General features: G+C 35.6%; 1 protein-coding gene across 3 annotated transcripts in view; it reads left to right on the forward strand.

Moving 5' to 3' along the window:
* Window positions 1-12434, forward strand: part of LOC127855442 (ankyrin repeat and zinc finger domain-containing protein 1-like) — a 36380-nt gene that overhangs the window by 9316 nt on the left and 14630 nt on the right. The window contains exons 1-7 of one of the 3 annotated variants that reach the window (XM_052391020.1): window positions 1011-1116; window positions 5213-5402; window positions 6245-6351; window positions 6694-6790; window positions 8493-8659; window positions 9218-9313; window positions 12130-12245. In XM_052391020.1, coding sequence (XP_052246980.1) covers window positions 5228-5402; window positions 6245-6351; window positions 6694-6790; window positions 8493-8659; window positions 9218-9313; window positions 12130-12245 — 758 coding nt within the window. In that variant the 5' untranslated portion in view covers window positions 1011-1116; window positions 5213-5227. Of the gene's footprint in view, window positions 1-1010; window positions 1117-3060; window positions 3082-5212; window positions 5403-6244; window positions 6352-6693; window positions 6791-8492; window positions 8660-9217; window positions 9314-12129; window positions 12246-12434 lie in introns of those variants that run through there. The other 2 variants (XM_052391021.1, XM_052391019.1) reach the window with 2 other exon arrangements.

Consider the following 12434-nt stretch of genomic DNA (forward strand, 5'->3'; position numbering starts at 1 on the left):
AGGTTTTCAATGTTTGTCCAATATGCCTGGCGCTGATCTGTTTGAATTTGGCCTTTTAGTTTCTTTAGGTTATTGCTTTTACGGTTTTGTTGTTAAGATTTAAGATATTTGCATTTATATGTGTTCATTTTTGTTTTTAGTTATTTAGATACCCAAGGAAGTTAATTGTTGTTTTTATATAGTTTAGTTGGAATGTTTTTTGAGATAGTATTTTGAAGGTCTTCTTTAAATGAATTCCAAATAGTGACTATGTCTTTGTCAGCAAATGTTTGATTAGATAATTTTATTTGTGTTTGTTGCAGGTCCGTTTTAATTATAAGACAATCTGCTTTTGTGTATTTTTTTATTTCTCTTGATGTAGGTTTGCATCTTCTAAGAGAGGTGGAAAGTTCTGGACAGAGAATATCATGGTCAGCTTCACCGATAGGCGGTATTGTTTCGAAGTTGTCGATGATAGCAGGATAGGTGTAAGAAAAAAATCAAGAATTTATCACAAGGTGTTGGTTTGTTTTCAATTTGAGGGAGGGAATGGTAAGCTACTAAATTAAGAAGATGTACAAATATTTGTTTTTATATATAAGTCTCCACTTAGTATAATAATGGATTTTGAGTTTGCATTTATTCTGCTTAAGGATATTTTAGTTTTTCAAGTGATGTATCGTCGTTTAGTTGTGGTCTGTTAAATGAGCCAAATAGGATTTTCCTTCAGTTTTGGATTGTGATTTCAGCCAAGACTAGCTCGCAATCTGTCGGCAGTGCCAGTCTTAATGCATGTAGAAATCAAATACTAGTAACTATCTTCTGTAATCGGGTCTACGAAAATATAGGAACATTAATTTATTTTTATGTATAAACATTAATGGGAAATTATTTATAAAATTAAAATACACAACACTATCACACAGTCTTAAAAAAACTTGCATTGCTGATACGTCGATAGAAACCTTTATCGTGAAATGCCAAAGTAAAATACACGCCGATGGCGAAAATTTTATTCGATATATTTAAATGTCAGCGCCCACGTTATACAGATATTGCACAATATGTCACCCATAATGTTGTATTTATTGTAAAACCAACTGCTACTTGACAATAGTCTAACTGATACAGCAAAAGGTATGTTAAGACTTTATTTATATGAAGATGTTCATACGTTTTATAGATTGTATCGCATGCTACACCTTGTTATAAATTAAAGTTGTTTTATGTTGATGGTTGTCAACCATCACTCATATTTTTATCTTCAACTTCAAGAATGGAGATGTTTAGTAAAGCTTTTTAGCGTTTTCTTTTCCTAATTCGTTTGACTTACCAATCGTGTTACGTTGTTTTGGTGAAATGATGTTAAATGTTAGCTTGTGCTGAGGCCGCAATATGTCCCAGCAATCCTATCGTTAAAATACCTCTTCTCGAACCTCACCTCTTTTCGTACCTTTCATAAGTTTACATTTTATGCGCATGCGCGCATGCACACTACATCACCGTTTTTTTAGTATTAGTAATTTGTTAACGTCGACTCACGCACAGCTGCAAATTGAAGCAAATGCGTCAAAAACAGGTAACATAAGTTGATTAATTATAAAACACTAAAAATCATTGTATTTCTTAATGCTTTTTACATCTGTAAGGATTTTCCTAAAAAAAAACTATAAAAACATGGTCTATTTTTTGTTCTCAACTTTGCTTCACAATTTACACATTTCAGCTGCTGCAGTAAGTCACGTGACCATTGTCAAAACATGTGACTAATTTATTTTGAATGTTGTACACTGAATGGTTCGAAAGCAGGTACTCATTGTTTGGGCGGTATTGATAGTTTTACATGATATGGATGTGCTGGTAACTTGCAAAAATCTTTAATCAAAAGAGGATTTACATAACAATTACAGTTGCCAGCCATGAAGAAACAAGTTATTTATCAAATAGAGTACTTGTAAATATGTTTCACTATAATCAACATGTTTGAGTACAATGGACATGTCAAAACTTAAGAGGTTCGAAAGATGGTTCGTCCATGATACCTTCTTTATTTGCTCACTAGACTCACAAAAGTAGGGACAAATTTCAAGTATGCCTTCAATTTCCAACTAATTAAGTGTCTATTGAATGATACTATAAGTATAGGAGTGGTCGTTTGCTGTACATGCCATATAGCCCGACATCCGGATCTTGGTGGGACAGTCCCGTTTATGGGGTGTTTGGTGTTTGTCACGACAATCGTAAAAAACAACATGAACTCTACAGTCAAAATAAAATTCTTTTTTCAAGCTCTGTCTGGCTCAATCTTGCCATTGCTAATCCCTTTATTGGCCCATTTTTACAAATCACCCTGACTGCTACTAATGTTGTTTTTTACATTGGCAAGTAAAACTAATTGATTTTATAAGGCATTCACACCATGGTGTTTTTATATTAAGTTTCCCTTATTGCTCTCGATAGATGTTTTGTACTGAAATAACAGCAAATTATACCTCAATCAAGTCTAAAGATACTGTGTATTATACCACTGGAGGTTAAAAAACCTGTCAAAACATGGATTAAGTATATCAAACGAATTTAATGCTTAGAGTTACACATTGATGTTTTGCATAAATTTAGTTCAGTTTAGACTGTTTTCAGAAATTGGCATACCCCATATTTCACTTTATGATATCATGAACATGCACATAGTATGTTTGTTTACTTCAGGAAAATGGGAAACGTTTATGTTCATGACATTCGTAAACACAATTACTGTCAATATTGACCCGATATATAGAGCTGTTTCCAAGTAATATACTGACTCCTGACTAAGGTAAAGAAGGAATGATCGATCATTTTAAGTGTCCTGGCAGGAAAATCCAACTTTTTGGTCAAATGTCCCGACAATTTTTATGGAATGTCCCGATTTGGACCTGACAAAGTCTTGCATGTATGTCTTGTGGTATGGTGGATAATAGAATACCCGGAGGAAACCTCCACCTTTCTGGTATGGTCACCACCAACCAAACTCACATGTTTCAGGGAACAGGGATTGAATCTGGGTTTTCAAACTGACGAGCACTTGTACCAACAACTGCGCTTTCAGGACAGCCTAATTCAGTAAAATAGTCCCAGCAAGTAACTTGCATGTCAAAAGCCATTTTAAAATTCATGTTTGTTCATTGTGTAATGAAAAAATCATTTTGGATACCAAGACTAAGTTAAATGTTGTTGACATGTGTTCATTTATGCTCATTGTGGCTCTAGGATGTGTTTACAAATTTTGCATCAAAGGTGTGTAGCTTCAAATAATTTAGTTGAACTTATTTAAGTAACGAAGTGTAGAATTAAGCACATAGCGTAGATACAGGTCAGTGGATATATCCTCTTGATTATGCCTACCAACATGTTAACAATTAAGGTTATTTTGAAACAAAAATTATTAAGTGATCAAATGTTCAATGCCACATAGTTATAATGTTTATTTAATAGATTATTTCAAAATTTAAATGTGTGAATGTAAATGAAATAAGAAAATATTAAATATCTAATGAGTCATAATTATAAAACTATCAGAGTACCGGATATTTTGATCGAGACACAGAAATTGGAACATAAAGCACCAAAAGTATTTAAAAAAATAACTTTTCATTCGAATTAAGAATGATGTTAAGTCTGATGAATTTTCAACTTGAAACCTAGGTTAAAAACTTTTGCATAATTAATGTTTTAACATGTTTAATTGGCTTCTTGTAAAAGCCTTGAACATTATTATCCCCCGCCATCGGCAGAGGGATATTGTTTTGCCGATATCCGTCCGTCCTTCCGTCCGTCTTTTTGTCCGTCTTTCTGTCCGTCTCTCCGTCCGTCAGGAGCCATATCTTGGAAGTGCTTTGACGGATTTCATTGAAACTTGGTATGAGTATATATATGGATACTAGGATGATGCACGCCAAATGGCATTGTACACCATCTGATAATAACGGATTTATGGCCCTTTGTATCTTAAAAAAATGCTATTTTGAGTGTCAAATATAACACTTTTGTGTCCAGAAGCATATTGGCGGGGGATATCAATTCAACAAATTTGCTTGTTGTTTTTGGATGAATCTACATGTATCTTTACGTGACCTTGAATAGCGTAATGTTTGAATTACATATTTATACTTACCCAGTAAAAACTACATATCCACTTTTCAATCTCAATTGTTAAAGCTAATTACTCACTTTATCTGAATATATTCATAACATCATCACTTATCAGTCAAAGCATTAAAACATATCCTGATCCTGTTAACAGGAGAAGAATAATAGGTACTTTCTTTTGCAAAGAGAAACAAAATCTCTAATAAATCTTCAGGTGTTTGTATTCAGAATGTGTTTTTAACCAGGTTTTCCGAAGGAAAAAACTGGTTATTAGATTGGCGAATGCGGGCGGGCTGGCTGGCTGGCTGGCTGGCGGGCTGGCGGAACAAGCTTGTCCGGGCCATAACTTTGTCATTCATTGTGAGATTTTAAAATCATTTGGCACATTTGTTAACCATCATTAGACGGTGTGTCGCGCGAAAAAATTACGTCAATATCTCCAAGGTCAAGGTCACACTTTGAGTTCAAAGGTAAAAAATAGCCATAAATGAGCTTGTCTGGGCTATAACTATGTCATTCATTATGACATTTTAAAATCATTTGGCACATTTGTTCACCATCATGGGACGGTGTGTTGCACGAAAGAATCACGTCAATATCTCCAATGTCAAGGTCGCCACGACTAAAAATAGATTTATTTTAAAACAAACTTACAAAGGGCGTTAATTTTGTTTGTTCATTTCAAAAGTTCAGTTTGAGTTGTCTCCCTTTATCAGATTTTTTTTCACAATGAAAACCTGGTTTTGTGACAATTTTGTCCCTTGTCTTCCTTTAATGTTGTTTGTGCATATGTTGTATCTCATGTTTTTTTGTCAGCTGAGCTATCTGTGGGGTGAAACTGAATGGTTTGCACATTTATTAATAAGTACTGTTTATTACAATCAGGGCTCTATTAAGTTTTGGCTCCAGTATCTTTACCTTCTTGTTCAAATTCAGGACCTTTATAGCTTCCATGTGCTACCATTCCACACTTACATTTACAAGAAACTGTTGTGTATGATTAACAAATAATATAACAACAGAACAGAACAAATATTTGAGATTGACTTAAAAACACATGGTGTGATATACTTTGATTATAAAATACAATCATCTTTTTTGTAAGTGTGCAAAGAGAACAATGGCTTCCAATGAGCAAAAAAAGCTTCAGCGAGTGAAGCCCAAGACGTACTTCTTCTGTCAGCTGTACAATACCGAACATGCAAGGAAGAAGCTGGAAGGGCTTGTATTGGCAGGACGGAACCCTGCAACCAAAGTTGTGACTGGGGAGATGGAAGACTCCAGAGACACACAAGGTGAAATAACAGTCATAAGTGTTAGATGTTGATATGGCAAGCAATTTGTTAATATGGCTCAAGTATAATACAGTGTACCCTGGGTACAGAAAATATACTAAAAAGTACCCTGAAGTACGGCTGTGTGCATTAAAGCGCACTTTCTGTACCAGGGATACATAATAGTATACTTAACAGTACCCAGGGTACTTTTAAGTAGTACCTAAGCTGACAATTACCAATAGAGCATTAATTGAGTATCTACATGTAGGTCAGTATTCATCAACCCATTCTAAGACTTTATAATGAAGAGGAGACTTTGAATCAAGAATAAGTCTTCCAGCATTTGAATATATACAGACTATCTTTGGTGAATGATAAATGGCAGACTCAAATCTTCATTATTTTTATAAAATCAGAAATGAAAGAATTTTCATGTGCACAAAAAAGTGATTGTTTTAAAACATGAAATTTCCTGCAGACATATATAAATGATTGTTATGCCCCCCTTCGAAGAAGAGGGGGTTGTTGTTTTGCTGAATGGCAGTCGGTCTGTCAGACTCAGTAGACAAGTTTGTTTCTGATCAATAATTGTTAAAGAATTGACCGATTGGCTTGGTACTTCACATGTGCATTGGCCTTGGACAATAGATCACCCCTATTGAAATTGGGGTTACAAGGTCAAAGGTGAAGGTCATTGTGATGTAAAGTGTTAAATTGGTTTCCATTTTATATGTAATCAAAGAATTAAGTGATGGGTGTCAAGGCCCTGTTTGGGGGTGAGGGGCATCTGTCTCCGACCCCGGAGGTCTTGTTCAGTAATTGTTGCATGAAGGTGATAAATATTGTGTGTTGTTCGACAGGTGAAGACCCCTCTACAGTGACATCCCTTGAGCCAGGACAGCTTTCAGTGTCAGATGTGATGTCCTGTAACTATTGCAATACAGTGTTCTATAACAGGATTGAACAGGTTACACTGGCTATAAGTGTTTATCATTTTATCAGACAAAACATGATTTCAAATTTGTGTATCTTCTTTTAAATCCGTCCCACTTTTATCAGATTCATATTTAAGCCTTGTTCTGGGAAAACTGGGCTCAATGCATTTGCGATATGTATTGTCACATATAAGCTTATAAAGTAAACCCTGGCTAATCAGTTACCACACTTTCTGCCTGCTCTGGTGTTTTATAAAAGATGAAAGTGTTGTCCCTGATAAGCCTGTGAGGACAATACTATTTATGCTTATGCAGAAAAATCTGTTTTTATAATGCATGACTCATTGAATGCGATGCCCATGTATTTGTTTCAGAAGAGACACTATCGGTCAGACTGGCACAGGTACAATCTCAAACAGCGGCTGCTAGGACGGGATGGGGTTTCTGAGCAGAAATTTGATGACATTTCTGGTGAGATTTGCTTGCCTGCATTACCGCAGACTATTGCATACATATGAGTCTTGGTGTGGGAAAACTTGGCAAAAAGCATGTCTGGCTTATCTGGGATGACACTTTCAGTTTAAACTATTGCCTCGCAAAGAAGAGAACTCATTTAAACGAAGAATGCCATAAATGCTAATAGCCTAATAGTGACATCCCTGATAAGCCTGTGTTGCATGCACAATTTAATCTGGGACAACACATTAGACAGGCATGAAGACCAGTTTTACCAGAACAAGCCTAAATTTTTAGACATTTGACATTAAAGCTACAAGTCAATTTGGTACAGCTGTCAAAGCTGGTACAAAGGTGGTAAATGGCCCATTAGTATCTATTAGTGCTGCAACAATACGCCAAAAACCGTATTGCAATATATTGTCAGTTCAAAAACCCGTATTGCAATATATCGCAATATATTGCTAACTTGTACCAAAATTATAACTTGCCAAATACCCAATAATCCCGTATATTCCAGTTTTAAAGCAAATTCTGGTATATATTTACTATAAATGTGCTCAAGAATAACAAGAAACACAAACATTCGCAAATTTTCTTAAGTATCAAATACATTTTGGCATTTGTTACTATTTAAAGGTGTGATGAAATAACGTCCAACCGGGGCGTTTTTTCCACTGAACACGCGTAATTCACCTGACGTGATGTTCCCGTTTTTATACAACACAAAATACACCCATACTTTCCATGCGACGTTCTACATGTCTGTATAATTTTCGCGCGCTTTTTATTGAGACAACGGATAAAGCACTTTTTATTTGACGCTAGAATTTTTTTTTGTTATTCGGATTACAAATTTAATAATGCTAAATTCAGAATCGAACAAAACATTTACAGCTGTGCGCAATTAATTCACCGATAATCTGTTCAAAAGCATCGAACGAATGCTCCGATGTAACAACGCTACTCCGTATAATAAACTTTCAGAATGCTATTTTTACGAAAAAAAAATTTACACTGCTTTGTTTTGTTTACCTTGTTATCATTATATCGGATGGCTTTTCTGGACGAAATGTGAATGAATTTTTGTAAAATTTTCGTACCGGTATGATGAAAATCGTATCGCGATACAATATGCGGATTGCGTATTGCGATATATACCGATATACCGGTATATTGTTGCAGCACTAGTATCTATCTACAAATGTATTTTATAGTTATGGTGTGACAAGTATATTGTGCTTTATTGGTTTGTTGCTTTGAATATTTAATACATTATCATATATGTTGATATAAAATTGAAGAACATGTATTTTAATTTTGTGATTATTAACAGATTTTCATGACCTGGGTCAGTATGTTATATGTAACAATATATACCTTGCTTTGGGAATATGAGGTTTTATGCATGTGCATAAAGTGTCGTCCCAAAATAGCCTGAAAGGTTTGCAAATGGTATTTTTCATTCACAAATGGTCTCTTTTAAGCTCAAAATACTGTTTAGGCAGAAAGTGTCTTTCCTGATTAACCTGTGTGGGCTGCATAGGGGATGCTTGGATGGCTCTTTAAGCACATCAGTTAAACCTGTTTCACATGAGTTAAACCCTTTTACCCAAAGCCTATTCTAAAATATTTTGTTTAAATTTATGCTTTATTTACCTATAATCGTGTTCTGTATTTATGCTCTATTTAACTATAATCAGGTTCTGTATTTCAGGAAATATTTCCAGTCTGTCAGGCTCAGACAGTGAAAATGACGAAAGTTCCGATTCAGAGTCTAAAAATAAAACACTACCGGGAAAGCCACTGCATGGTTCCCCTCGCAGACGGTTCCAGGCTGCTAACAATAGTAGCACTGATAGTGAGAGTGAGGCTTGGAGCCAGGTAGTCTTATAATTTAAAAGACACAAATTACAAACACACACATTCAGGTCTTCTGCTGATATAAAGTCATTTTAGGCTCAATTATTCTTAATTAGTTTGTGCTACACTAGATGGTTGTTCCTACATGTAATAAAGTAATAAAAATTTGTGTTTGTTTAATAACTTAAGTAAAGATGTGTGTCATTTGTTTGAAGGTACTGGTTCCTTAGGTGAAGACATTGCTTTCAAAGATACTTAACTTCAATTAAATAACTGTTATTTTTTTTTTAAAGTTGAAAATCAAGTTTCTTGGCATGGGTGCATTTTGTTATGTTATTTATAAATGTTTATTATTATGTTCACATTTACAACAAAACTTCTACAGATATTTCAGTTCAAATATGACTTTATTGTCATTATATCAGGTGCCTTATAGACAAATGTACATTATAGTATCAAAACTTAAAAAAGTAAATTCTATATTGGGTTTTAATACTGCCCACACATAAAATTGTAGTCAGATGATATTGCCCACATATGTTTTGAAGCCAAATGACATTGCCCATACATGTATTCTAGTCTGATGACATCGCCCGCAGACTGCCCAAGGTGTTCTTCAAGAACAAGGAAGGGGAGCTGTTGTCGTTGTATAGATGTGTCCTGTGTAACAAGAAGGTAACACTACATGATAAGTACCGCGCTGTGGGAAAACTGGGCTTAATGCATGTTCGTAAAGTATCAGCTGGGATTAGCCTTTCAGTCTGCAAGGGCTTATCAGGGACGTCACTTTCAGTCTGCAAGGGCTTATCAGGGACGTCACTTTCAGTCTGTAAGGGCTTATCAGGGACGTCACTTTCAGTCTGTAAGGGCTTATCAGGGACGTCACTTTCAGTCTGTAAGGGCTTATCAGGGACGTCACTTTCAGTCTGCAAGGGCTTATCAGGGACGTCACTTTCAGTCTGTAAGGGCTTATCAGGGACGTCACTTTCAGTCTGTAAGGGCTTATCAGGGACGTCACTTTCAGTCTGCAAGGGCTTATCAGGGACGTCACTTTCAGTCTGTAAGGGCTTATCAGGGACGTCACTTTCAGTCTGTAAGGGCTTATCAGGGACGTCACTTTCAGTCTGTAAGGGCTTATCAGGGACGTCACTTTCAGTCTGTAAGGGCTTATCAGGGACGTCACTTTTAGTCTGTAAGTGCTTATCAGGGACGTCACTTTCAGTCTGTAAGGGCTTATCAGGGACGTCGCTTTCAGTCTGTAAGGGCTTATCAGGGACGTCACTTTCAGTCTGCAAGGGCTTATCAGGGACGTCACTTTCAGTCTGCAAGGGCTTATCAGGGACGTCACTTTCAGCTTGTATGGTCAGTCTGTAAGGGCTTATCAGGGACGTCACTTTCCGCTTGTATGTTCAGTCTGCAAGGGCTTATCAGGGACGTCACTTTCCGCTTGTATGTTCAGTCTGCAAGGGCTTATCAGGGACGTCACTTTCAGTCTGCAAGGGCTTATCAGGGACGTCACTTTCAGTCTGTAAGGGCTTATCAGGGACGTCACTTTCCACTTGTATGGTATTGTTTGTTTAATGGAAGTCTCTTCTGAGTTAAAAATCATGTTGAGGCTGTTATTGGACTGTGCCTTTTAGGGCGAATTTTCTATCAAACCGCAATAAACGGAATTGCTGATTGGACGTATTTATGACCAATGAGTTTGGAGTAAAAAAAGGGTGAATATTTTGTCCTTCATTGATTGTCCCACTCATTTTGACCCATTTGCAGTCCCTGAGAAAATCAAATTTAATAAAAAATGAGCAGCAAACAGCATACAAACCTGAACAGACTGCAAGTTACTAGCAGGCTGTTCTGTTTTAATACTGGTTGCATTTAACCATTTTCACGTTGGTTCTGAGTGGGAAATGATTAAGCATTTCATCAATCATGAAAACAACTTTTGTCAGCACTTTTCATATGGGTAATCATTATAGTACTATGTTCATATGGGTAATCATAATAGTACTATGTTCATATGGGTAATCATAATAGTACTATGTTCATATGGGTAATCATAATAGTACTATGTTCATATGGGTAATCATAATACCACTATGTTCATATGGGTAATCATAATACATGTACTACTATGTTCATATGGGTAATCATAATACTACTATGTTCATATGGGTAATCATAATAGTACTATGTTCATATGGGTAATCATAATACTACTATGTTCATATGGGTTATCATAATACTACTATGTTCATATGGGTTATCATAATACTACTATGTTCATATGGGTAATCATAATACTACTATGTTCATATGGGTAATCATAATACTACTATGTTCATATGGGTTATCATTAGGGCTGTCACGATTCACCGGTATACCGGTATATCGCGGTGCATGTCGTGAAAAAAATCGCACCGCGGTACGGCGTTGCCGCACCGTTTTTTTTTAATATTATTATATTATCACATATATAAATACATTACATAATTATTTTGATAGAGATATCGTTTTGAAAACTGTAGAAGCGATTCAAAAGGGCTAAATAAATAATCCGTTAATATCCAGGTCAAGCAAGCGCTTCCACTGGTAGATGTTTAACTTTCACGTTTAAAATACGGCAATGTATGGGTCCGTACCTTTTTTTTGAATTTGGGTTAGATTTCCTTTGCAAATAAGTTCATAATTATCCAAAAGATGTTTACTCTATTTCTTATTTTCTTTCTTTAGAATATCGATCGTTCAAAGCATGGCACTTCCAAATCATGTTATCTTAAGATTATGAATAAGTCGAGGAAGAATCAGAACGCTACGGATTTTCAATACTGGGCCTGCTGACTCCGCATTTTAAACATGCCCTTGAAGCGTTCGATTTACACAGGTCGTAGTCACAGCTATTGTAAACAACATGGCGGACATTTTAGAAAAAGACGCGAATAACAATAACAATAACAATGACTACTTCTATTAAGTTTATTACAGTTTCTTTTACAGTTTCAAGTCATACTATGATACCCGTGTTTTCTGATTATTGTGTTTAATAAAGTTTGTAAACTGTTTTCTTTACAGATACATATTCTGTAAAATATCGCGGTACGTACCGCGATACAGTGTTGCTGTACCACGATATACCGCGGTAAGCTCACGGCGTATCGTGACAGCCCTAGTTATCATAATACTACTATGTTCATATGGGTTATCATAATACTACTATGTTCATATGGGTTATCATAATACTACTATTTTCATATGGGTAATCATAATACTACTATTTTCGTATGGGTAATCATAATTCTACTATTTTCATATGGGTAATCATATTACTACTATTTTCATATGGGTAATCATAATACCACTATTTTCACATGGGTAATCATTATACTACTATTTTCATACCATAATCACGATACTTCTGATTTGATATTTTCATATGGATAATCAAAATACTACTATTTTCATACGGGTTATAACGATACTTTTATTATCAGAATTACCCAGCTAACTCTGATGACTTGGTTTCCATGGCAACTGAGTTGCCTGGTCAGATGACCTGGGCTGTGTTCATGGCTGGTGGAGGACACTTTGCTGGGGCAATATTCAAGAAGTAAATATCTTATCGTTCTTTTTTGCACATTTTTAAACAGCAGATTTAATGATACTTTATATCGCCCTATCGGTATAAAATGGTAACATTAGCCTGCTAATTTCACTGTACCTTTTTTGCACCAATCGAGCGATAGAATACTGTAAAATCATTAGTATTAGATGTCATGAAATTTTGTCAATGTTTTGT

Source organism: Dreissena polymorpha, chromosome 13, assembly GCF_020536995.1.
Source record: "Dreissena polymorpha isolate Duluth1 chromosome 13, UMN_Dpol_1.0, whole genome shotgun sequence".
NCBI classification, from domain to species: Eukaryota; Metazoa; Mollusca; class Bivalvia; order Myida; family Dreissenidae; genus Dreissena; species Dreissena polymorpha.